This window comes from Melopsittacus undulatus, chromosome 13 (genome assembly GCF_012275295.1).
Source record: "Melopsittacus undulatus isolate bMelUnd1 chromosome 13, bMelUnd1.mat.Z, whole genome shotgun sequence".
Lineage (NCBI taxonomy): Eukaryota > Metazoa > Chordata > Aves > Psittaciformes > Psittaculidae > Melopsittacus > Melopsittacus undulatus.
Window position 1 is genome coordinate 7,226,770 of NC_047539.1, and position 26,972 is coordinate 7,253,741.

The 26,972-nt window shown below is 47.7% G+C and overlaps 1 protein-coding gene across 4 annotated transcripts; it reads right to left on the reverse strand.

Annotated features, from left to right (window-relative positions):
* Positions 1-4,972: 4,972 nt before the first annotated feature.
* AKAP1 (A-kinase anchoring protein 1) lies at positions 4,973-26,751 on the reverse strand. Of its 4 annotated transcripts, none has more exons than XM_031053679.2 (11): positions 26,424-26,751; positions 13,391-15,008; positions 11,339-11,472; positions 10,831-10,957; positions 10,249-10,379; positions 9,302-9,479; positions 8,687-8,837; positions 7,996-8,063; positions 7,020-7,093; positions 6,592-6,657; positions 4,973-6,435 (listed from the first exon to the last, which is right to left on the reverse strand). In XM_031053679.2, exons 2-11 carry the CDS (start codon positions 14,982-14,984, stop codon positions 6,376-6,378), a joined length of 2,583 nt encoding a protein of 860 aa, XP_030909539.2. In that variant the 5' UTR covers positions 14,985-15,008; positions 26,424-26,751; the 3' UTR covers positions 4,973-6,375. The 4 variants fall into 4 exon arrangements, with proteins under 4 accessions (XP_030909539.2, XP_033924558.1, XP_033924557.1 ...); XM_034068667.1 differs by lacking the exon at positions 26,424-26,751 and adding an exon at positions 26,162-26,221 and having other exon boundaries at positions 7,020-7,090; XM_034068666.1 differs by lacking the exon at positions 26,424-26,751 and adding an exon at positions 26,162-26,221.
* Positions 26,752-26,972: the final 221 nt, after the last annotated feature.

Here is a 26,972-nt window from a genome sequence, read left to right on the forward strand (position 1 = left end):
ACTGAGGCTCAGGGGCTAAGCCATTTGCTCAAGAGACAAGCAGCACAGCCACGGTGTGGTAAGGGCAGAAACCAGCACCAGCGTGTTCTGAAGGTACCTGCCTTTGCCAGAGAGCCAGCCTGTGTCCCATGTTACAACCTACCTGGTGTTACCCTCCCAAGCAGCCTCCTAAGGAGCTGAGGAGCACCCACACCACAGCATCCCTCACATCGCAGCATCCCTCCAAGCTTGTGCAGCTTCATCTGCTTGCAGGGGATTCCAGCCGGGTCCATGTGAATGCAGCCATCCTGCCATGGTCTGACAGCTCTGCCTGGGCAAGGACACAGTATGCCAAATCCTGACCAAACACATAAGCACTGACAGCCACATAACTCTTTTGGATGAATAGGTCCCTTCACCTATGATTCTACAGGCTTACTTACATACAAGTATACATAAGCATACTTATTATAAAATGGTATAAAAAAAGTACACACATCATCCCTTCATAAACAGCTACACTCTGAAAGAGGAAAAAACTATGTCTGCACACTTGAATTTCCACCCTTCTAAGAAGTTATGGCACGATTCATTAACCTCCACCCTGCCTTCTGCTCTCCACCAACACCCCTCTTCTCTGCCAGCATATAAAGAGCCATTTTTCAGTCACACCTTCCAGGTGCCAAAGCTTTTCAAGAATAGGACATTCCTGGCTCAGTTTATAAAGACCATGGGTTGAGGGTGAATAAAACCCCCAACACATGCTTTTAATATTCTCAGCATTAGATTTGCTGCAGCATCGCTCAGCACCTTGGGCCAGGCTGGTGGCCACAGTGCTAGAGCTGTACAGAAGAGCAGTGGGATGGGGGGTTCCTGCTGCCAGGAGGTGGAGAACTGGGATGTGCATTTTACAGATGGGGCACAAAGCAAGGAATGCTGGAAGAGGTAATGGGACTTAAAGAATTTCTCTGCCTCAAGTTGATCTGGTCAAAGTTTTGGGGGTATGGCAATGTTGGACTGTCTGATCTTTTCAACCTAACTGATTCTATGATTTAAGACCCTGTCATTCTCAAGAGTTTTATTGGCCCTTCTGCAGCAGATATAGGACTGACTTTTTTTATGAATATTTTTTAAGAGAACAGCATACCAGTAAAGTCCTGGTGATAAAAGGTGCCAGAATGAAATAAAAACTGAAGTGTCTCTGTTCATCACACTCACGGACCCTGTGATCTTTAAACAAGGTCACACAAACACAGTACTTGAACCTATATTTCTCCAGCCCCTCAGCTCTAACCCTCACCGTGCTCCAACTTCACTGCAGTTTGTCACAAGCAGCCAGCAGTGACTTCACCTTGAATGGCAGCATCCTCCATCCATCCTGTGGCACATCATTGCCGGGAGGAGCAGCGGCCTCAAACCCACAGGGCCGGAGGATACAACATCATCCAAATGAAAAAGGCTGAGAAAATTAACTTTAAGATGTTAAATGGGAAGAACAAAGACCCTGGACATGGGCTGGATGATGAACTGAGCTCAGAGGAGAAAACAGCCCAGGCAGTCAGGTGCAAAGGTGCTGTGCTTACAACGGGTGCAATGCAGAGGAGACGAGTGAAATATTGATTTGATAACCAGATGAGCTGAAATCCTGAATGTAGTGGAGATGCTGACAGGAAAAAAGTAGATGGAGAGGCAGGGTATCACAAGATAAACAGCCGAGATGCATGAGATGTTATGGAAAATAGAAGGTCACCATGATCCATGAAATTCTCTACAGAAACAGAAGTGGAGATTGCAGGGAGACAGCAGATGTTTCCATGCCAAGACAATGATGGAACCATAATTACAGTGAGATAGAGCATCCTGCATAGTCACAGCAACAAAGAAACAAAACAAAACCCCAAACCAGACACATTTGATTGGCAACTGGAAAAGGCTACAGAAAGGTAATAAGCATTTAGCCCTTCTATTACACAGGAGTCAGACAAGTGGAAGAAAGAGTGCACCTCTTCACTACAGAGCAAGAACAGAGCCAGAGAGGTCAAGCTGCTAACAAAAGTCCATGTATTTATATGGATCTCACACACGATAGAGCTAGGGCCTCAGAAGTAGCTTTTTCTCCCCATTTTCCATAAGGGGGGGTCCAGGCACATAGAGCCTGAGGCATGGCTGTTGAGCAGGGAACAGGGTGAGCTCCTTGGTGTTCCTGGGCAAACCCATCCTGGGTGTCTTGCTGAAGGGCAAAACCAGAGTAAGCAGCAGGCACAGACCATGAGCCCCCACCTCAGAGGCTTCAGAAGCATCACTGGGAACACAACAGCCCAGTTCACATGAAGCAAAGGCAACTACAGGAGGAAAATCACAAGCACACAGGGAGCAGAGCAGCACAGAGCACTACAGGAGCTAAAAAAGAGCCCTCAAATGCGTGTGTCTGCATGGACACCACCACAGGTCTCCAGCCTGACTCAGACCTGTGCAAGAGCCAGGCATCTCTGCAAGATGGTTTATCCTCGTTTGCCACACTCTGTGCCTGTTAACACAAGCTCATATCCAAGCAGACGTACACAGTGCTCACTGCCGTTGAGCACTAAGAGCAGATCTGAATTACTTCTGTTGGGTCTTAATTAACAAAGTGAGATTACAGCAGTGATGTACAGCATCCTTCACCTAAAGGCTCCTAAAAGCACTGGGTTTGCCTGTGTCAGAGTAATGTCATGCTTGCAGTTTGTGATCTCTCTCAAATACGTATGGGCTTAGAAATATGAAAATAAGGTTCGAATTTGTTGTCATGAAACAAAATAACACTTTCACGCACTATCTTTGCAGCATCTCAACAGGAATTTCCTTTTCTGACTCACTGGTACTTGTCTGGCCATTGCCTCTCTGCACAGAGCACACCGAGCTGTGCTTTTCAGTATCTACATCTACAAGTCCATTTCTCAGCGTGAGCACAATTTGCTCACTTCAGTTTGGTTGGGGGTGGGAAAGAAATTATCTGATTGAAGAAGTAATCTTGGTTCTGTGCTCGGGGGCAGCTGTGTGCAGAAAGGCACAGCCACGGGAGGAAAACCCAAGCAAATCAGGGGTCAGTCTCTGCAAGGGAAAAGTAACACTTTTGCGTTATCATCTCAAGTCCAGATGCTGCGTAAGGACAAATCGGCACAAGCAGAGATACAATCTGGACCTGCAAGCAGAGAAGAACACCCAAAGCATGTAAATCAAGGTCCTATAGCTGCATCTTACGGCACAAGATTACATGTCTTCCTTCAAGGACTGAGAGCTGGAATAGCTGCGCTCCCATTGCGGAAACCACGGAGAGCGGCGGCCGGCGGCGATGCTCGGCTGAGGCTCGAGTGCCATCTGCTGCTCTCCCACTGCTCCCAATGCTCCAACACGGGACAGGCAACGAGCGCCACGCTTTGCTCACCCAGCTCGGTTCAGGGGCTGAGGGTCCCTGTTCTCACGCTTAAAACAAGACCAAACTCTCGTGGCCTCCTGGGGAAGGAGCAACATGAACCACACAAACCAGTGAGTCCCTTTGATCCCATCTCCCCTCTCCCAAGCAAAGGCTGAAACCTTGCTACAGTCACAGCTACAGCACAACTTCTCTCACCTCCTGCTCTCCACAAGGATGGAGAACACCTTCATAAACAGCCAACCCTGGTTTCAGACACCAAAATACTCACCTCAGAATCTGCAGCAGCTTTTACACTCAATTCAGCAAAGGGAGGAAAGCCTCTGGTGTGCATTCACCTCAGGAAAAGCACTAGAGGGCTAGAAAGTCCAGGCTGGGTGTCAGGGAGGAGTATGGTACCCACCAGCTCCAACCCAAGCTGCTAAACACCTCTGATGCTTCAGCCTGGAACACAGACAGGTGACAGAGAAGTCTATAAACTTGCAGGCAGCATAGACAAGCCAAAGCAGGGGCCATTACTCACTTTTCCATGGTCTCAGGATGATGGATTAGCCAGGGATGCTTCCAGGCAATCCAGGAAACAAACAGGAAGCACTTTTCCAACTTTGTTTTTTTATCCTTTTAGCAAAACATAACAGTTTCCTCAGCCTGCAGAGAACATCCAGAGCTTCTCAGGAACGGACACGCATCAGGTATAAAGCTTGTCTGGTTTCATCCTCAACCTGTGAGCCTCCTGCTTTTGGTGGAGCTGGACTTGGGTGGTCCCAGGTCCTGTAAGGATTTCCAGACTTGCCTGTTCTGTGCATTTCCTCCTAATATCCTGCTTAGAAAACTGCTCCTTGTGAGAACGTGGAGTGCTCCCATCACTAGACACACCAACAGCAGGAGGATGCACCACAGCTCCAGAAGTGCAAATGCAGCACCAGCACTGTCGGGTTCAAGCTCACAGCATCAAAAGGATTGTGTGATTGCTTCTCTTCAATTCTTTTTGTCCTGTTGCAGTAACTCATGTTTAACACACTTGGTTCCATGCAGCCCCAGTGTGGTCAGTCCAGCCCATACCCTCCCTTTTCCACACAGGGAGTGTGAATACAGCTTACTGCAAGAACAGACTTTTCCAGTTGCAAGGTGCTCCAAATATCTTGAGTATTGAGAGCAATGACATCCTGTTGACATCATTGTACTGTTTTGCTTCAGCAAGAAACCTCTCATCATTTTAAAGAGGGGATTTTATAGCCTGCGCAACAGAAACAGACTCCCAAGTTTATCTTTTCAACGCACAAGTGTGACAAAAGGGACGCCCTGAATCCAAAGTAAGTTAATTCCACAAATACGTAACAGTCTCAACAGTCTTGAGTACCAGTGTTCAGACTAAGGCTTTCTAATAAGTAAGTCATCATAAAAAATAAACCTGGGTTTCAGCTGGATGTAAAATGAAGCCCTGGAGATTTGAAGCTTGACCTTTTTGCATCTCTTGCAAAGCCAGGATCAGGGTCTGATCTCACCTGCTTACCCCATTAAGCTCCCTCTCCAACCCTACATCGCAAGAGGTCAGAAAATGAAGGCTCTTACTCATCACAGTTTGATTAGGACAGCTTAAAATTTGAGCTTTAATTGAAATGGAAAGAAACATTCCAAAATAATGTTTTATAGATTTCACTTCGTTACCAAATTGAGTTTTCACTGGATGTTACTGCAAACATGAATGTTAAATCATAAGCACTGATCAGGAGAGAACTCAAAAGAGATACAACCATACCATATCAGAAAGGCTGGACCAAGTGCTTTTGTAGGGAGCTATCCAAACACTGACATGTTAGCTCATAGGATGCAAAGACATACTTAAATCCACCTGAAAAAGCTTCTGAGGACTGACTACATCAACCTCTTCCCAGCAAGTATCTTCTCTGCCAGCCATAAATCCCAACTCAATACATACCTAACATGATATACATTAGAGGCAATGTGTTTAAAGAGTATTAAGTCAGCTTAAATTATTTGCACAGAATTTTAAATATGTCATAGAAATCTCAAAAGGAGAAAAAAAGGAAAATGAAAGGAGAGGAGAAAATCACTGCAGCTTTAATGCCAAGTTATTACTTTCTTTTTAAACAGAACTGTACAGCAACATAGTAAAGAATGCAGTGATGACAATTCCAATCAGACAGCAACCTAAGGGAATCCTAATCCTGTATACAGAAGAGCTGAAACACTCCCAACATTCTGATGCTCCAATGTTGGCTACCCTAACGCACTCCAAACCGGTTCTACCTACAGCGGATATTTTGGTGTGAAAAAGTTTCTGTAAAGTTCCCTTTGTTTCCAGTGTTTTTCTTGTACAAAATATTACAGTGCTGGGGATTTTTATATATATTTACAGACTTGCACAGCTAGAAAAATATAAACTACAATTGGGCTTGACAATCAGTTCTTTTCTTTAAATACACATAATTTCAGAGCAAAAATTGTAGTGGTAACACATCCTGCCTTCAAGCATCTGCACAGAGCAGCTTTCTTCCTTAAGTGTATCAAGCGTAAAAACCGTGATTGCAGTGAGACATGTGCCACAGTAAGTGCAACGAATGCAATTCATCTACCTCCTCGCATAAGGAAGACAAGATGAATATTGTTTACGCAGGTTAGTGGCACAATATAAAGAAATCCATAACTGAACATTAAATTCCTTAATCACATTCATTAATTTCATAGGCAGAGCCTGTTAGAAAAGGACAACCAATGTAACTTGGAAGAAAAAGCAGACACTAAGTTAATGGGTATTATACATGTGGAACGACCACAGCTTAAGGGGCATTTGCTACCTCCGAATGAGCTGTAAGGTTTTAAGTTTTTTCCCATTCAGCTTTTGAACAGGGGCCAGAGACGATTTTTTGCTTTAAAGCTACAGTATTTGTCATTATGGCTTTTAAAAACCCCGCCTTTCACCGAGATGAGGTATGTGTTTCTAGGGAAATGGTAGGACATTGCTAGTAGTCAAGCGACCGAGCAAGGCCTTTCTCCACCAGAGTTCTGTTTATGGACACCACCTAAAGGGAGGTGAAAAGAAAACAAAAAGTAGAAAGGTGAACAAGCCACTAGAAAAAAACCAAACAAACAAAAAACCAATCAGCAAGTTCCTAATCAACAACAGACAGCCTGCATTAGCATCAACTCCAACAAAATAGGTATGTCGACACACGCACCTCATCGCCCATCAAGTTCCACAGCTGTATCAATGGCAGTCCTGTTGCACTGTCATAATTTGTGACCTGGAAACACAGGAAAAGCAGAGTGGGCAGCAGTTCTGGTGTGAGCCATGAAGGATGCAAGGCCAGCATCATTCACTCCCTATCAGATACCCCTTCCTACGTGTAGGCTGGAGGAAATGCAGCTCCTGCCAGCAGGCAGCAGCTGGAACACCCTGTGGGCAAGTTCACTTTCATTGCTCAAATCCACACCCTGGCTTTCTGCCCACATCACTCACAAGAGGGAATACTCATCCTTTCCCAGCCACACAGCCCCGAGCAGTAACTGATGCTACCCCAGGAAGTTCTCAGCACAATTCCAGGATGCAGGGTACACAGAGTCACAGCAGCAGCATCAGCAGCAGCAAGACAACAGCTCCACATACCTGCGCCACAAGGACTGCGCCTATGGTCATCTCGCCAACGGCTGCATCAGCTTCAGGGGAGAAGTAATCCTCTTCTTGGGGAAGAGCAGGAGAAAACAAATGAGAGTCACAGGCATTCAAGACCAGAAGGAACTATTAAGCTCATCTTGCCTGACCTCCTACATCCATTAGGCCAGCAAATCCTCACCCACTGCTGCTGAAACCAGTCTATTAAGCTGGAGATCACACAAGCGTTATGCCTGCTGTGTTGCTGAAAGGAAGAATGAAGTGCTTTCTAAAGCCACTAAGTTAATATGAATTCAAGTGATCGATGAATTAGGAGGCTTTAAAGATAGAAAAGTGCATATCTGTAGTACCTTTGAGCTGTCATTAGTATTTTGATCCTTAATAAACTAAGCTCAAGGGCCTTGGGACTTCACTGACCCTGAAGACACTACTGAGCCACCCCAGCTCCTATAGAAACCCCTTCTGTACAAGGCAGCTTTTTAGGCCCCCAGACATCAGGCATCTCTACCATCATAGCACTCTGCCAGGGCTTGAATGGTATCATTTTGAACACACAACCATACATGTCAGTCACTTTAGTAGGAAAGATCAGATATTGGTTTAACACATTCAAACTAAATTCGTATTTACAGCTACTTTATGACAGAAGGTGGCAGAGTAGTTACAGCTACTTCACTTAATACACTGCCAGCCCTGCCAACTTGCTCTTTAGGAGAGTAATTCACTCTCTCCACCAAGCAGGAAAAAGCCTGGACATTCATCATCTTTCCTCTGGAGTCTGACAGGTTCTGCCATGCTAGCACATTTAGAAGAATAAAATCCATTTTTTCTAGTCCTTGCTCTAGTCACACCAGAGGCTGTGCTTGCAATAGGAGAGGGAAGGTTCAGGCACAATCATTGCTTGCCCACTGCCGGCACCCACTGACACTGCAGGAAGACAGCCAATAGTACTTGTCAGGAGCTCCATTACCTGCAAGAGGCACCACATTGTCCAGTAAAACTTCTGCTGCTTGGAAAGGCAGCGATAAAAAGTCAGACCTTAAAGAAAAGAGAATTCATCAGAATAAGAACAGGGCTTTAAGTCACTCCTGTATTCTTTAAGGTGACATTGATTAATCAATTGCTGTAACCGGGATTTAGTTTAAAATTGATGACAGGCAAAAACCTCCCAGCAACCTAAGCAGCAGCAATCCATTGCCTGATGACCATGCCAGGTTGGACTGGGCTACAAGCAAAAGCCACCTCCACCATGGAGCCTGGACTACTTTCCTCCCCTCTCTGGGAACAATCAAGTATTTAATGGGCTTGTGTAAGAAAACCCTCATCCAATACAGCTCTCTCAAGAGTGGGGCTGGAGCACAGACAATCCCAATCTTATTCCTAGCTCAGCAACTAACTACACCCTGGGGCCTCCCAAAGGCATCCTTTTGCTTAGCTGCCATGCTCAAGTGACACAAGTCACAATTTCCTCTTCCCTCCCCTTCAATAAAGCCTTGCAAGAGCTTGCTGTGCTGCCAGGGAGCCCACCCCTGCTGCTGAGACAAACCTTTCTACCAATTCCTACTTCAGCTGTGGAAAAAGCTAAATTCAAACAATACAGATGCCTCTGATGAAGATTTGAGACAGGTATGGCCTCAGGCCATGGAAGAGGAGTCAGAGACCTGATTTGTCTGACTGTGTCGACCTTCACTTTGTCATATCCTCCATAGTCCACATATCTGAGTTCCACTTCACTGGTCTCTTCAAAGTAGCTGATAACTTGAGCCCGTAGCCATGCCCCATCCAAGCCTGGAGCTGCACAGATAATACCAACTGTGGAACATAAGGGTACAGAGAAGAAAGCTCAGTGGATTTCCAGAAATCAGCACTTCAGGCATTAGTTATGACTAATAACTCCTTTCCATGTGATGCATCCTCCACTTTAGAACACGTACAGACAGTGACACTATGAAGATGTGGGAGTAGCTCCACACTTTGTCAGCAAAAATATACCAGGTGACAGGTAGATAAGAAATAACCCAAGACTGGCTTATCTCCTCCTGAGTTTCAATGTGCAACTAAGTGGCTGGAGAAGTATTCAGGGATGAGTGGGGTAAGGAAGAACAGAGCAACACCTTGTGCTTTATCTATTAAAAAAAGCCCAAATAAATGGAATAACAAACAAACTATCACATCTCACGCACTGGGAAACCTCCCAAGCCTAACTCAGTGCAGCAGGATTTCACATGACCCTCCAAGTTTCAAGTGAACAGTTTGTGAGCAGCCAAGTTACTTGCCTTCTACTGGAGTTGGCAGGGTTGGAATTTCAGGTTGAGAGTAGCAGATGCACATCTGCTGGTCAAGGCTCCTCAGGACATGGAAAGTGGGGTGAGTGTGCTGCTGCAGGAACATGTGCCCTGCATCAACTTGGTGTGCCATGACCACTTCCACATTGACTCCTTCTGGGAGGAAGAGCTGTCATGTGGAGGAAAGAAGCTCTCATTAGTGTTCATTGCAACCCAAGCTTCATTCACAGCAATTCCCTGCTCCATCAGCACCTCCTTGAGGCTTAAAGCCATGGCACTGTATTATCTCACTTCTAAAGACTGCTTTGGATCAGAAGCAGAAGGCTACAAGGAAATCAGACTCGGGCTGGGGCCCATCTTGTACCCAAAAAGACTATCAGCACAGAGCAGCTGCAAGACTCATTTACCCAAGAGATCAGTGAGCAGAGTCAGGAATGATGGGTCAAGCCATGCTGCACTATCAACACTGTGCAACTTGCCAGGATTCCCTGCCCATGGAGGTTTTAAACATCAAGGTAATCTTCACAGGGATTGTCCAAGATTTGTCACAGAGGCCTCATTTTCAAAGTCATTTTCCCTGGCTGCTAGAGAGCCACTGTGCTGGGCAGCTTCTGAGCATTACTGTGCTTGGAATACATCCAAAACACCTTTAATTTCCCAGCATAAATTCACTTCTCCAAAATAAAGCCTATCTTCACATCCAAAGAAACAGTTATGTGCACAGTTACTACAGGCGCAATGGGAACAGCAGTGGAAGAACAGGCAGATAAACCTGATCTATTAACAGCTAAATCAGCTGGACAACAACCAGCCACACAAAATCAAACTGGGTTTGAAGGCATCTGTGAGCCAGCCACATGGATACAGCATCCTACAATGCAGTGACCAGCAACAGCCTTCCACCCCAACATCAGCAGAGCCAGCAAGCTGGGACTCACCCAGGCAGTCATAAGGACGGAATTAATTGTCAGTGGTGCTGGTGGAAGCACACCGTGGATGTTGGTAAGACACAGCTCCTTGAAGTTCATGCCAATCAGGCTCAGTACTTTTTCTACTTGATGCGGGAAACCTGGAAGACAAAAGTCCCACAGAAGGTCTGTAGCGCAGATTTAGTGAGGACAACCACAGCCTTGCCACGTGAATCAATACAGCTACCAGAAGCCTTCTGCACTACAGCAACAACTTCAGTTTTAGCAGATTGGTCACGTTACATGGGTATGAGACCAACACGAGCTGATACACATCCTATAGCTCCTCCTGTAGGTCCAAAGTGATCCTAGAAATGGTGTTGGTTAAACTACAGCAGATGAAGACGTTAAAACACATTCTCACCTCTAGAACAGAGGCTCACATGCCAAGGCACAGGTGACCTGGCTCAGACCTCTACTGTAACAGCACTGAAGAGAAAGCTTTGTAAAGCACTGGACTAAGAGGCACTAACCCTGTTTAAACTCCTTGCCCATCTCACCAAGGCCCCCAAGGTACATATTAGATAATGAATTAGCAGACTGTCCACTTACCTTCAATGTGACAGACCTGGGAGTCACGGAAATAAGGCTTTGTCGAGACGTAGATTTTGGCACCAGATTTCTGCCTCAGGAAGCTCATAAATTTTCCTTGTCTGCCAATCAAGCGGCCAACTAATTCCTTTATGAAAGGGACAAGAAAGCAACAGTCAGCAAGAGAAATACTGATCAAACAACACTGTTCTCTGCAGCTTATTTCATCACCTGCTCTTAATAACTGTGTACCCTCAAAACCTTCCAAATGCTTCCAAAGCATCAGACCAACAGACTGGGGTGGAAGATCGTAAGGAATCATGAGTGCCACAGCCTTGAATGCCTCATGTTTACAGTTTGCCCTGGCTCTTCCCTCCTGCTGAGTCCTAATGGGAGCTAATCACTTAAACCCTAATCTGCTGTAGATGTCCCTGAGAGGGCACCAAGCCAGTGCAGGACCAGAAGAGCCAGAAGATGGCTGTGTAGGGCAGGCCAGGATGCAGGTGCATGCAGGCCAGCAGCTGCTTACCTTTGGGACTTCTATTTCCCAGATGATGTGGTCACACTTGCTGGTTTCTCCCCCTGTCTTAGTGTTCTGCTGAGTCACTGCCTTCTTCATGACACAGCCACTGTTCACAACATCTGTACCATGTTCATTCAAGCCTGCAAGACATGCACATGTGTCAGCATTCAGACAACCCCCCCAGTCCAGCTCCCAGGCACAAGGCATCATTTCATAGAGAGGTTACATAGAGCTGTTCTCATGCATTCACGCAGGGTGCTCCTGTATCAGGTTCTCCAGGGTGTCAGAAAGGGCTCCCATCACATGCAGCCTACTGAAAGTTTCCTTTTATTCCTGGAGAAAAGCCTGAGCAGCTCTGGGAATGCCACAGGAAGCAGCCCAACTTGAGCCATCATCCTTCAAACACAGTGACCTCTTACGCACAGGTGAGACAAAGACACTATTAGTTACACAAGGTTACCAACAGCTGAATGAGAGCCTGCTGCTGCCCAAGGAATTCTGCATTCTACCCATGGCCTGGACAGGGCTCTTCACATGGAGTTTAGCAGGCAAGGAGGGACATGCAACCTGTTCATCTGCTCTTTGTGCTGACATTACACTCCTGCCCCAGCAGATGGTGCACAGGGACCAGAGTGCCAGGGGTGGTCCACTGCTAGTGGTGGTAGCCCAAATCTGTCATGCCTGAAGAAGCAAGGTGCCAGAGCCAAGCTACAGCTTCTTCCCAAACCATCAGCTGATACCAGGAACGTTTATACTTGGGAGGGGGACAAACTCGAACATCTTCCTCCTGGTCACATCCCAGATACAATCGGTGTGACACATGGCTGATCCTTCCTTCAGATTGACAAGCAGAAGCATGAAGACCCTCACTTGTCTGCAAGTATTAAGGCCATTCAGTGCGGGACCAAAATACCTGCTTCACATTTGCCACATCTGAACTAGGAACACAGCACAGATGCCTGGAAAGGCAAGGATGGGGATGGAAGCCTCACAGCCTGGGTGTGAGGGTCAGCTGGGAGACCTCTGGGATATCCCACATTAGCACCCCACTCTGTCCCCTCCCCCGGCCCATCAGCTGTCTGGGTGCTGAGGTCTCAGCTCATCACCACCAAGCTCCACAACACATTTGTACCTTTTGCCACAGCAGCATTCACAACAAGGCAAACCCACCATCTTCCTATAGTGACTCTCACTAAAGAAAATGTTCTGTGGGTTTAATCCTTCATTGTTGGTAAACTCAGTCCACATGCCTTGCAACAAGCAACCTTCCAACTACTCTGCAGCAATTACAAAAGGCACCCTGTCATTAAGGGCTGTGGGCACCACAGGGTCCTATAAAGGACCTTAACATCCATCCCAAGGTCACACAGGTTAACATTTGCTCAGACACCTTTGCATTCTGACACACACACATCATCCAGGATCTAGAAGGCAAAAGCAACACAGACAGATGGGAAACTCCATGACCACTGCTCCCTGTTGGGATTTCTTGACATGCACCTTCTCTTCCAAGTAAAAAGGCTTCAAGGTAATTGGTCTGCAACCAACTGGTTTTATCACAGTTCATGAGAGCACTTCCCTGGTTCATCCAGCAGCACCTCAGAAAATTGCCTCATGGCCCCTTACAGCAGCAGCTCACAGACACAGAGAAGAGCCCAGGGCTTGCTAGAGGCTGCTGGAACTGCAGCAGAAACCATTAGGATGAGCAGGTTTCAAACCAGCAAGGTGTTCAGAAGCCTGGCCTACATCCAAACACAGTCCATGTCACTGGGCTACTCGAGAACATGCTCAGCTTTAGACAAGCAGCTTTGTGCTGAAGAGGGACAAGTCTCTTCACCCCTTTGCAGTATACACTGAAGATTGCCCAGCTAACATGGGATCCTACAGGGATACGAATTCTGAGAGCAAATACAGACCCACCTGCACCTGAGCACTGAAGTAATTTACTGGGGAAATTAAACATGAAGATTTATCTGCACATGTCCTGAAGCACGAGAGTTACAGCACATAAAATGCTTGTTCACCGTGTGCATGTAAGAGGATTTTCAAATCGCTTACCTTGTGGGCAGTCTCCATCTATTCCTGGTGCCTTGTTACACTCATTAGCTGGGTCTGGACCATCCTCTCGCAGTACTTTATTGCTGCATGGCACTTCATTGTCTTCAGACAGCTTCAGAGTAGGCTGAGTTTCACTTGGGCCAGAGCTCTGCCCAGCACTTGCATCTTGGGTTGCAGATAAACTCAGTAACTCTGAATGCTGTCCCGATGCAACAGCTAGCATTGTGCTCTGCAGCGGGCCCTCCACACATGCCCCACCTTCACATGTGGATGTGCTGCACACAGAGCCCTCCCTAACCAAAGGAGGCTTTTCTGGAGAACCTTTGTGGTTTTCCACAGGAGTCCGACCACCTCCTTGGGACTTACTGCACACAGGGGTCTTCATGTGACAGTCTGTTGTGGCTCCCTCAGTGGGGCTTTGTGTTATACAGCTTGAACACGTAACATCCTGATCCTGTTCCTCTGTCTGTGGGGATGTCAGTACCACAGCATCATTCATTCCAGCAGTGTTCGTATCAGCTACTGGAGCTTCCTCTGCAAGTGTCTGATCAGTGGAAACAGCACTTGCCATCTCCAGAGGTGTCTCAGCTTGGCTAACACCAGCCTGGCAGAGCTGAGTGGACCCATCACCTGGAGGGGCAGGCAGCTCTCCCTCACTGCATACAGGGTTCTTCTTCCAACAGTCTTTTGTGTCTCCCTCTTCAGGGCCGGATGAAGAGCCACGTATTAAACAGCTTGAATGTGTCACATTCTGACCCTGTTCCTTGGCCTGCAGGGATGTTGGTACCACAGCATCGCTCTTAACATTCTCACCGGCTACTGGAGCTTCCTCTGCAAGCATCTGATCAGAGGAAACACCTGCCATGTCCAGAAGTGTCTGAACTCGACTGGCAGCAGCCTGGCAGATCTGAGTGGACCCATCACTTGCAGCACCTGACAGCACTTCCTCAGTTGCTGCCAAAATGACCTTGGAAACAATCTGTATTGTCACTTGCGCGATTTTCTCAACGTCTTCCTTGCACAAACTCACTTCTCTAACCTTCTCTCTTCTCAATTCATCTCCTTCCAGCTGTGTGTCCTCTTCCCCCTGACACACAGGTACAGTACTGGCAACTGACCCGGACACGTCTTCTTCCCCTGGCTGCTCCAACCAGGCAGACTCCCAAGGGAGAGAGACACAAGCAGGGCCACTTTTTGTGTCTTGAGATTCCGTTTCTTCTAGTTTTTCACTGTCGTTCTCAAGGCTGCTGGGCTCATCTGTTGTTACTGGCAAGTGTGCTGAGAGATCCAGCCTCTCATCAGTGTGACAATTAGAGGGCACCCTCAACCCTACTGTCAGCAGGCAGGTCGAGGTTTTGTTCTCTGTGTGCTCCTCCTCCAGCATGGAGAGCCGTCTTTGCAGAACACATGGTTCTGTTTCTGGTGCTGTCCTATCCTGCTCTGTCACTTCTTCCTGCTGCTCTTCAGCAGCTACTGCTTGCTCCTCTCGATAGGTTCCATGCTTTTTTCTACGGGAATAAATCCACCAGCACCCAAGAAGTGCCAGCACTCCAGGTAACACATATGGGACGAAATTCCGGAAACATAAAGGCATTTTAGAAAGTCTCAGCAGTTATACCTAGGAGGAGAAACAGAAAACATGTTACAATAGCCACAGGGAAGGGAACAGGAAGACTAAAGTTTCATAAATGCCTTGAGGTATCTCTAGTAGTATGAACAGGCTTGTTTTCCATCTGCTTTTTAAATTCGCATCTCTGCTCTACAAGAGACCACAGAACGAGACCCTTACCTAAGACCAGGGATCTCTGGACATTTCTCACCATTACAGTCATCAATTTCACCTTACCCCCCCTTTCAACTCAAACCCATGTCACCTTCTTTTCCCTGCCTCCGATTTGCTACACACAGGGACAGCATCCAGCACTGCAGTCTCTCCAGCAGCAGGCTGGGCTCATAACATGGTTGGACCACCAGTTTATTCCACATTAAATTTCCTACATGGACAGCTGCTATTCTGGCTTGTGAGCTGAAAGCTTTCTCTTTTAGTTCAGAAAGTGTGTGAACCCTTCCCTGCCTGGATGCCACTGGGACTCACATCCCAGCCGTGCTCCTCCATCTACAAGCCTCATCCAGGTTATATGAGGCAGGGCTGAGAGGCCTTTCCCTTTCCTTCAGGAAAGCCTACAGCTGGCACACAAAGCTGGCGTTCCCCACATCCCCATAACAAAGAGTGCAAAGGACACTCAGTTTATATTTCCACTGGGCAGGAATGAAAGCAGAACCCAGGTGCCTGACAACGCTTACACACAACAGGCTTTCCTCCAAACAGGCCCCAAGACTTTTACGGGTAAGCAACAAAGGTTGTTTTCAGGAGATAAAATCTTAGGGATGGGAACCACCCACTGGAAAACAGTATTATCTAGTTCCTCTGCAGAAGTATAAAAAGATGAGACAATCAAGTCAGTTTCTCAACTATGCTTACTCTGTCTCAACCAGAAAACACCTTTTGTTATCAGAGCAAGCCTCCTTCCAGATACCTCCTTCAGGGACTTGGTTTTCATAGCAGCTGATTACACTCTAGCTAAGGACAAAACCATGCCTCCCTCAGACCCAAACTGAGCATCCAAGACCTGGAGCATTTGATATACACTCCAGATTTCTCACCTCCTCCAGCCACCATCTCCTATCCCACAGGAGCAAACACACAACTTCATCCAAGCTATCTCAGACACCAGCCTGGCTTCTGTATTGCTTGCTGCAGAGTCATACAGTCATAAAGTCACAGAATGGTTTGGGTTGCAAGGGGCCTAAAGACAGCCGGTTTCTAACCTGCTCAACATAACCACTGTAAGATGTAGCACATACTTCTCTCTCATTTCTTCCACGGGGAGCTCCTACAGCCCACATCCATTTTCCCCAACAGGTTTAAAAGTGACAAAACCCTCTCTCCATTGCCAACTCGACAGCCAGTTCAGGACCGCAGGAGCAAAGGGATCATTTAAACACATGCAGGGGGGGAAACAAGCCTGGGATTCTCCTGCCAGCAGCAGAACAGAACATGGCAACTTGTCAAATCACATGGCCTTAAGTAGTGCCAAATTGGAGGAGCCTGGCCCAGCAGCCCCTGCACTCTCCAGGCAGGAGCCAGCGGGGGAAGCACAGCAGCTCCGGAGGCTTCGGGCCACAGACAAGCAGCCTGGGGAAGCCAGAACCAGTGTGAACACTGGATGCACCAGTGCCATTCCCCAACATGCAGGGCTCCGTGCAGTCCTGCACCAGAAATAGTGCAGAGCTCGCACACTGGACATGCTTGCCCCACATCATGAGCCACTTCCACTTCTGCCTCCTGGCATGGCAGGAATCCACTCTAAATGTCACACCTTGTATCAAAGCACAGGGAGCTGCAGCAAGGGCATGAGGCTTTTCCAACTCACTAAAGAATCCCCACAGTAGGTCAGGATAGGATTAAGAAACCAAGGGGAGAATAAGGGTCAGTCCACTCTCCAAATCTGTATCCTAACTTGATTTATGGAAAACTCCTGGTAAAGATCAGGGGGATGAGGACAAGAATGAACCCACACACTCGTCTACCTTACAAAACAAAGGCAAGAACAGTCAACTTATTCTACTTGCTCACGTTAGGATCCCAGAGCAGTTTTAAGCCACCTCATTTCTTTCGCCAGCACAAACAACCCTTCAGAAGACACATCTGTTTTGAAGCATGAAATCAGCCTCTACAACTCAAAGAGAGTTATAAAGCAGGTATGTTTATTACAGCACCGGGTGCAAGGGGTATTTTAAAAAACATGGAGCTAACCAGTGGGCTCCATTCTGTTCCAGGACTGCTGATACAACATGGGACACCAGCACAGTAATCTCTTGTCTCAAGGTGAATTTGCAAGCCTCTTCAGTGTTCATGACAGCTGCTGCCACAGCCCGTAGGCACCCAGGCCACCCTTTGCTCCCTTCATCCAGCTCTTCCGAAAACTTTGCCACTGTCCTTTTATAGGGTCCTGGTTTCTGAGCAAGAACCCCCAAGGCTATTCCTTGTTTTTCATAAGAATAGAGCCAAAAGTGTTTGCTTACATCCAGAAGTCCCAGAGCTGCAGCTCTCATTAGCTCTGTTCTTGGATTTCTAAAAGCCCTTTTTGCTGAATCAGTCCATTCCAAAGAGGGAGGATTTCCATTTAACAGTTCATATAGTGGTCTTACCAGAACCCCATGAACATGGTTCTAAAGTCTGCGGCATATGGTCATTCCCAGGAACATCCGGAGCTCCTTGACGGTCAACAGTTGTGGAGTATGGCAAATGGCTTCTTTTCTAATAATTCCAAGTTCTCTCTGTCCTCCTGTTATTTCATATCCTAGGTAGGAAACTCGGGTTTGGATTAGTTGGGCCTTTTGTCTGGATACCCAATAAGCATTCAGTCCCAGGAAATTCAATAATCCCACCATCAACCGGACACGTTCTTCCTTTGTTTCTGTGCAATTCATAGGTCATCCACGTCCTGTAACAGAGTCCCCATCTGAGTGGGTGGCTTCCATGATTCTACTTGCAGAGCTAACTGACTTCCAGAACATATTGGACTGTTTTTAAACCCTTGAGGTAAAATTGTCCAAGTTAATTGAGTTTTCCTTACTGTGTCAGGATTTGCCCATTCAAAAGCAAATAGATTTTGGGTTTCTTTGTTTTCACAATTTGTACTCTAAAGGTTTCAGAAAGAATGCTTTTTTTCTTTCTTCTTTTCCTTGCAGCCAGTAGCTCCTACCACTGTAACAAATTCTTTTCCCTCCGATTTAACGCTAAATAAGCTGCTCCTGTAGCCACTGAAAATTCCACTTTATTTCCTCTAGTCCCTAGCTTTATGGGTAGATTCCCTGCTAGGGAAGATTCCCCAGGTCCCCATCAATCTAGCTCCAATTCAGTCACCAGAGCCACCCCATGGCGCTCCCCCCAAGGCAGCCTCACTTCCAGTGTCCAGCATGCACACCGATCCGGTAAGAACCCACCTCGGCCTGACATGCCTCCTCCACCAGCTCCAAAGCAACCACCGCAGCCGTGGCTATAGCACAACCCAGCTTTTTCTTTTCTACCTGGTCCTGATCCCTATAAGCTCTCCATGCTTCCTCCTTCACTCCCATCCACATTTATCCAACAAGCCCTCAGTCCGTCTGTTCCCACTCTGCCTGCCCCAGCACTCATCCCATGGTCAAACACAGGAGCTGCACGAGCTCCCCTCCTTTCCCCTTTGGTTTTCCCCTTTTTCTTTCCCTCACAGCTGCTCACCCTGCTCTGCAGGGGCTGCAAATGCCTGCCTCTGCAGCAGCACTTCTGCTTTAACCCTTTCTGAACTCGGAATGTGCATCTGCTGCTTGCTCCTTATCAATATCAGACAGTACAGACGCAGAGGGTGCTCCTCTTGGAGGTACCTGTGACACATGATTCTTTAACCTATCTTCCTGATTACTCTTTTTTCTTAACTTTAAAGATCATTCCCCAATATCACAGGCTGAACAGCAGCTCTCCAGCTTAGCTTGCTGGTTTTCCCTCTCCATTTCCACAGCCAAAATTAAGGGATCTGGCCAAGCTATGTTAATTTTGTATTCCATCTGTCACTCTGGGTGGTTGCTTAAAGTGAAAAACATATCTGCATACATTACTTCATCCCATTTTCCTTGTCCCCTCAAAACAACATTAATTGTAACAATGTATTATAGTTCAGGTTCCATTTTTAGGCCACTCTTCCTGATCTTCCAAAGTATACAAAGGCCACCATTGGTTACAATATTTTACCAACGTTTTCTTATTTACGGAGCCCCCAGGAAACCCCCCCAGTTCTTTCCTATGTGCCAAAACGCACCCTAAAGGACTCTTTTTCAAGATCTCTCCACTCTGCTGATTTCCCATTATCAATCTCACATTCACGCACACACAGGATCCCGCAGACACACTCCACACAGTTACAACACTTGAGACAGGGACTAAACTTGAATCAAACAAACAACAATTAGTAGCACAGTTCTAACATCCTGTCACCAATACCAAAATCATTACTGTAATAAGCCACAAAATAAGTCGAATACCGATAAGACCCAAAACCATTTCCACAAGACACCCCCTGTGTCTTGTAGGACCCAAGCCACAAGATGCCCCCAGATTCTTGTGGGTGTATACCAGCAGCCTTTACCTACCACCCATGTACTGAATACACCAAACCCTTGGAGTGAGCACCCACACTCTTTACCTCACATAGGACACCTCCTTACGACTTACAGGTATCCCCTTTACCCAGTTCAAACGTACCTGATGATTCACTAGGGATGGTCCTTGTCTGCCCCTGCAGTGATCTGAGTGAGGGGGAAGTCCTGAGAAATCTCGGGGGCGCCCGGAGGAGCCTCCAAACTAACTGATAATGAGAAGGATGGTCACTCATCAGAAGGATGGAAGGAAATAATTCACTCTTGTTAGTAAGACCACTAAATTCTGTTATCACACCACAGACTTACAACACATTGTTCTCTTCGACCTACATTAAAAATATCTTAACCCTATGTTTTCCAGGCACTTGCTTTCCTTATATCAGTGTAAGGTTAGAAATGTTTGCAGCACGAGGTTCACAGAGAAGCCAGATAATTCATTCTCAAGGTCCAAGAGGAGGGTTCAGCAGGCACTTGCTCCAGATTCCGAGGGCTTTCCACACGCAGGAAGGCCTGTTCTGGGGGCAAGCTGCTTCCAGTCTCTAGAAGTAGGGAGACAAGGAGAGTTCCCAAATGACGGAGCCCCCATGCCCTGCAGGAATGTTTCCCACAGCGTTACTGGTCCCGGCCTCTTCTGCTTCCCTCCTGCCACAGCACTCGAGAGGTTACGCTTCCAAACCCCAAAAGCAGTGGAAACCGTGGCTGGAATTAAAGACCGTCCTGAAGGATCACAGAGCAACCAAGCAGGCAGTTAAATTCAACAGCAGAGACAGAGTGACTCCGTGCAGACCCTAGAGTTAGAGATAGAGCACTCAGGAAATAAATCCTATCTGGGTGAAAGAGAACTGGACAAGGCTGGCAGAGTTCAAACTAAACGGGACCACGTGGGCTCTTAAAATTTTCCATGCTAAAAATAACCAGCAGCACATGCTCTGCCTTATAGGAGGCACAGGAACGGGAGTTGCCAAAACCCTAAAGAACTGGAGGCCACACCTTTATAGATCAATTATTGCACAGAAACAGACTTACTCAACCTACCCTTGCCATCAGGTGTGTTTTACCTGACAGCTGAACTGATGCCCGTGTTCCCAGGCTGCAGGCCCCAGCATGGCACACTCTGAGCACCAACCAGGCTGTACAGCCTTCCTATATACCTCTCTCTTTGGTGGGGTAAGCAACCATCACCCAGAGGTGGGGGCCACCAAACGACTCAGTAGCTGCAAGCACACAAAGACAGACAGGAGCCAGGTGAGCAAGGTCTTATCTGGATGGCACTTTTGAAAAGAACTGAACAGGTAAGTGTCTCTATACTTCAATAATTAAAGGTAAGTGTTGTGCATCAATTTCTGCTGCTTCAAACACCAGTACTGCAACACAAGAACAGCAAGAGACACCCCTTAAGCAATACCACCTTTTCACAGCCCAGTTCGCACAGGCTACAGAGCTCAAGAAACAGGCTCCTCTGTGAATGAAAGCTACCAGTGAAGCCACTCCACAACCTTAAACTATTTAAGAACTAAGTCCTATGTGCAGAGGGGTAAATTATGACATAAGTAAAAGGCTGAAAAAGCTGGTTGTTGTAGAGCTAAAGTAGGGCTGTGGAACGAGATGTGCTACCAATGCCAGGCTGTCTTATCTCCGAGATAAAAGCCTGCTCTTGATGTTCCTACAAGAGCTCACTCCCCACCTTTGCAGCTGAGGCTTTATTAGTATTTCATCTTACAGTCACTTCTGTGTCCTTCTCACACCCCAGGCACCAAACACTGTCCCAGTACAGCTCCACACTCCAGCAGCACCCCTTCTGGGCCAAAGCAGAATCCCAAAGAGTTCCTATGTTACACTCAGCTTGCAATGCAAGTATCAACCTAGTTAAACTGCAGCAGGCTTTTCACTGATGCTTTGGAAATCATCAAGGAGCACCTGTATACACTAACACCCACCACCAGCCACCCTCCCAACAGGCACTGATCACCCCTGGGCTCATTACTCCTGCTATACAACTAATTATAGCTTACACTCAGTAGTTAACATTAACCCTATCTGACTATCAAGCTCCTTTTACCTTCCTACTCCAATCATTTCATCATTTATGGTTTCCTCAGTGTCTCCCTGTGAATCCTCTACTACAGACACCACTTTGCCAGAAAGGTGTCTTGGATGCAGAAAGCAGACTTCAGAAACTGCTTGTGCATCACTTCACCAACAGCACCTTTGTCTTTCTTGGCTGTTCCCCAGAATTTGGTGGAAGTTTGTTGCTGGAGTTTTTTATTTTGCCAGTTTTGGGTCCTCTCCAGAAACAGTCAGGTCAAATGTTCTGCCTCAAACCACCCAAAAGAGTTTAGCCCACAAGCCATGGCCCTTCTATTCTCACCCAGCTTTAAACTGCAGTGAAAGGCTTCTGATTGAGGCTAATGCACTCTGCACACAAGTACCCCTGACTGGGGTATCAACACCACTTCTAAAGCCAAGGGAAGCTGGAACTGATGAGCTTTCACATCACAAATCCACTTAATATCACTTGTTGGGACTCTTTCCAAACCGCTACCTTCTCAACACACCTTCCAGTCCAGATTTAACTCTTAAAGCATTTACTCTTCTAATTACTCTTAAAAGCGTCCTCTACAATACAGAGAAAGCAGAATTCCACAGAAACTACATCCAATGCTTAGTATTTTGTGTTTGCTTCTCCACAGTGAAGCTCATGCAGCCCTTGCTATGGGCAGTAGTGGAATATCCACTACAGGGCAGCTTATATATTGAAATTTCAAAGCAACCAGCTAAATCAAATGCCCAATATCCAGATCAACTCCCACAGAACAGGCATGTACAATACTGGAGCAGAGACTAAAGAAAGCAAAGGCTTCCAATATTCTCTGCACACAAGACAAAAGCCAGACTTGCATTTTCAAGGAGACAGACTGGCGAGGTTTAAATCACAACATGCTGATACCACTGTAAGAACAGCGAGAAAAGAGGCAGCACCGACACCAAGCAGGTATCTGGAGAACAGCATCAAGACCTACTCACTAGATTTACTGTGCACAGCAATGAGAGCTTGATAAGCAGCTCCTCAAAACAAAAGCTGCACTAGACAAACAGAAAGCAAGGAACAGTGGTTTTCAGTTGGAAGTATTGTGCCTAAGGCTTGACTTGCTGAGAGCAAGTAGCAGAAGTACCCAGAGAAGAATAGCAAATATCAGTGCAAAAGGCACTTTATATTCATCTGCACTAGGAAGGAACTGCAATGACTCCAGAGAGTCATTTGGACTGAACAAGCAGGAAGATAACTGGTATGCACTGAACCAGCTTGCTAAGAGAAGTTACACAACATACTTGAGACTGATGAGAGAGGCCTGTTTCACTTTGATCTCTATTACAGTAGCACTGATGAGCCCTTGCCCAAATGACACCAGGGGCTGTTCTCAGAGACAGAAAGGCTTCCCCTGAAGACTGCAGGCTGCCTCGGCTTTGGCAGCCCTTCCTTTAAAAAGCAAAGCCAAGACAAATTAAGACACCTTCCTACGGTCACAGCAAGCTGAAGGAAACACATGAATGGCAAATAGGTGCTCCAGAGGAGCCCATAGAGTCACAGAATAGTTTGGGTTGGAAAGGACCTTAAGACCATCCAGTTCCAACCCCCCTGCCATGGGCAGGGACACCTCACACCAAAGCAGGCCATGCAAGGCTTCATCCAACCTCTCACCATGCAAACAGAACACTATACGTCAACTTGGAATACTTTAGGGAAGTGATGGACAGATTTCTTTCCTGCACCCCTGAACACTGAAGTATTTTCCTTAACCCTGCATTTCAACAAGAAACGGAACACAAGTCCAAGCAAATAACAAGCAAAGCCCTAAGGTTTATGGAGACACACATTCCAATGTGCATTCCATATTCCCAATTCCCAGATTCATCCCTATGCAAAGCTAATGTCCCCAACACAAGAGGCACATGTAGATCATGAGCTTTTGCCAGGAACTGCTGCTATTTATACACAGGAGTCAAAAATCAGCCACAGCACATGCTAAAAGTTTCTCATCCTCATTGCCAGGTGGCAGCAGAGGTCAAAGGCAACCAGGAGCTCTTCAGGTCTACCAGCAGTGATTTGCCTGCTGAGAAAGGATTTTAAATGATCTTCCATGGAATATTCAGCTCTGCCAGCAGTAAGGTACAGGATCCATAAATTCAGGGTCAGCTTCCAGGCAGGAGCAGCAAAGTGGAACAGAATCCATGTGGTGGACAATAAAAACCCACAGTAACACAGTTTAAGACAATCATCTACAGAAGACACCAGTGACAGGCAAACTTGTCATCACCTTCAACAAGCCCTACAAGAAGCAAACTCAACAGCCTTCATTTCCAGGAAATATTAAGCACCTGCTGAATAAAACAGCTTCTTCCAAGTATCTGAAAGAAGCTGCCTGAAGTTAATCATCACTTCATGAACTTTAACCAGCCATCTGCATTAAGAGCACTGTAGTTAGAAATCAGGATTTTAAAAAGCCAGTCATTAGAGCTGAAACATTACACAATTAAAAGTAATTAATTGTTTTAACTTTTGTCATTGCTTCTAAATGTTGCCACGGACACCTCACCTTATTACAGTCTCCCTGGACACTAGAAATATGTTAAATAACTGACATCAGGTAAGTGCACATGAAAGACAAGAGCCACGGATAAGTGCAGTTTGTTGCTTTTAAGGTATTATGCTCTTCAGCTAAATCAGCACACCCCACTGCTGCAGAAGTATGCATGGACATATGCATGGACTGAGAGTCAGGCTTCTTTGGCCTAGAGAAGCCTCCTAGGAGACTTTACTGCAGCCTTTAAGTACCTTGCCAGCAAGAAATCTAGAGAGGGGTTGGAACTGAATGAGCTTTAAGGTCCCTGCCAACAAACCAGCCTGGAATTCTATGATTTAGTGCACTAGCAGCACACACAAGCAAACCAATTAATCAAGAACTAAACTGTACCATCAAGATACATGCATTGAAGCCATACTATCCTGTATCAGGAGCACAGGTACACGACATTAATAGATGACAGACACCATACAGTGGACAGTATCTCCACCCCTTGCTCGGTTAGCTCTTTAAAGAACGAAGAGCTGAAGTGACTTGAACCAGGTCACACAGCGAGCCCTGGCAGAAGAGCAAGCTCAGCTGCGCTGCTCCAACAGCTCCAGTCCATGTGCTTCCAAGAGAAAGCCATCTCTCCCTCACGAGTTGTGCCGTGCTCCAGCATGCCATGCGCTCCTCCTTGGCTACACCACACACACACGCTGGGCTGCAGCTCAGTAGATCATTCACAGGCAGAAAGCAAGCAGGGTAAAAGGAAAGTTACCATCTCCAACTATTGCCTTCCTCAATAAGCCATTTCCTTTCACCTGAGACAGCATCCACAGAGGCTCCAATAACACTCAGCAGGCACAATCATCAACCCACAGAGGCAGCACAAGATCCTGTGAACATGCAAAGCCAGAATTACTTCTATTCTGCAGTCCCTTACTTTCCTGTAGCAGACTGGCTGTGGTCAACCACAGCTTTTGCTGCTAATCCTTACTAGTGCAGATAACTCTCATTAAAGGGGTGCCCTCACCGAGGTGCCTGTTCATTTTGCATTCCCTACTTCATGACAGAACTTGGTGGGCTGTGATAAAGAGCTCAGCCAGGCATATACTAAGCAGCCCAATTCTGGAACATGAGCAACTCGGATCTCACTTGCTTCAAGAGGGAAGAAGAATGAAAAACAAAAGATAAAAGTCAAACAACAAGGCCTCTTTCAGGGAGCAAGGCTACTGAAACAGTCCTTCCTCAACAGCAATACAATTTAATTCCTTTGCTCTCAAATATATTCCATGCTGGCTTACAAACAAGTAGAAGTCACCGCACTATATGAAAAGCTTGCTAATAACAGTTTTTATCAACCATTACCATAACATAAGCAAGCCTTGCCCTACCAGACACACAAGAGACAACACAAGGCACCCTTAATCTTCACTACCTCGCCTGCCGCTCTTATGTCATCTCCCGTTTCCATTTCTAAGCAGCTACAGGAGAGTTCACAGCGAGAGTGAATCACATTTAACACCAATTCACACGCTCCTCCGGCCTGCACGGCCACTTCCCTCAGCAATGCCCGGACCTCGCTATTGGCGAGTGGGAAATAAGCAGTAAACACCACGTAAACCCACTCAGAGACCCCACATCACCACAGCTCCCTGAGGAGGCCTCGGCACCCCTCAGCTACCGGGACTCTGAGCCCCCCTCCCGCCGCAGCCCGGCCCTCAGCACTGAGGCCCCGGTACCGAGAAGCCCCCTCCCGCCGGGGGTGACCTGAGGGCCGGACCGCGGCAGCGCTGACGCCTGAGGTGCGGCGGCCCACGAGAATAACCCCGCGGCAGCGGCACCTCAGTCCCTCAGCCCCCTCACACCGAGCGCTGCCGGTGCGGCCTGCCAGCGGCCTGCCGGTACCGGTGCCGGTGCGGCCTGCCAGCGCCCCGCCGGTGCCGGTACTGGTGCGGCCTGCCAGCGGCCTGCCCGCGCCCCTCGCGGTACTCGCGGTACTCACGGCCTGCCCGGCGCGGCCCCGCGCTCCCCGCGCCAGGGCCCGGAGCAGCTCCCGGTGCCGGTGCCGCCGCCGCTGCCGGTGCCGCCGCCGCCGCGCCCACGTGCAGCCCGCCCGGGCCGCCGGGCTGGGACTTACAGCGGCTCCCGCCGCCCCGCCCGCCCGGCACGCCCCTCTCGCGAGAAGCGCCTCTCTCGCGAGATCCCGTCTCCTCAGACGCTGCGCATGCGCCTTCTGCACTCCCCGTTGCCTTGGCGGCCGGTACCTGAGGCGAGCAGCGCGGCTGTGGGTCCGGTTCGTGTCCGTTCTTCTTGTTCCGTGCCCCGGGGAGGGCTCTGTCCGCCTCCATCCCTCGCTCCCTCTGCGCTGTATTTTGTGGGGAACGATCGCCTGCTACTCGTGAGGCGAGCGGAGCGGAGCCGCTGAGGCCCAGTCAGGTGGCAATGGCCGCCCCTGTGGTGTCCCTCACCACAGCCTAGTAACTGCGGTAATGGAGGGTTCCTCGCTGCTGGTGTAGCGCGGCCCGCGGGGTCCCCTCCAGCCCCGCGGTGTGGGGAGCGCTTCCTGTCCTCAGCCCGCCCGTCTGGGCGCTTTGCCCCGGTGTTCCTGCGGGGTGCGGAGCTGCCGCCTCTCAGGGGCAGGACCTGCCGTGTCCTGTGCATCGGCCAGGCCTTGGGCACCTGAGTCATTTCTTCAAAGGGTTAGGAACGGCTGTTTCCTCTCATAGTTCTTAGAGGCTGTGTCTGAGCACCCTCACCCACTCCAGCTGCCCAGCCCTCTTCTCTGCCGGGATCATAAGGCTCATCTCTGACCC

Excerpts from the sequence above, each read along its gene's own strand:
- AKAP1 (XM_031053679.2), bottom strand. The coding sequence starts at position 14,984 with ATGCCTTTATGTTTCCGGAATTTCGTCCCATATGTGTTACCTGGAGTG. Across the intron at positions 11,473-13,390 it reads AGATGGAGACTGCCCACAAG|GCTTGAATGAACATGGTACA; the intron begins GTAAGCGATTTG and ends CATGTCTTGCAG. Across the intron at positions 9,480-10,248 it reads CCGTCCTTATGACTGCCTGG|CTCTTCCTCCCAGAAGGAGT; the intron begins GTGAGTCCCAGC and ends TCCACATGACAG.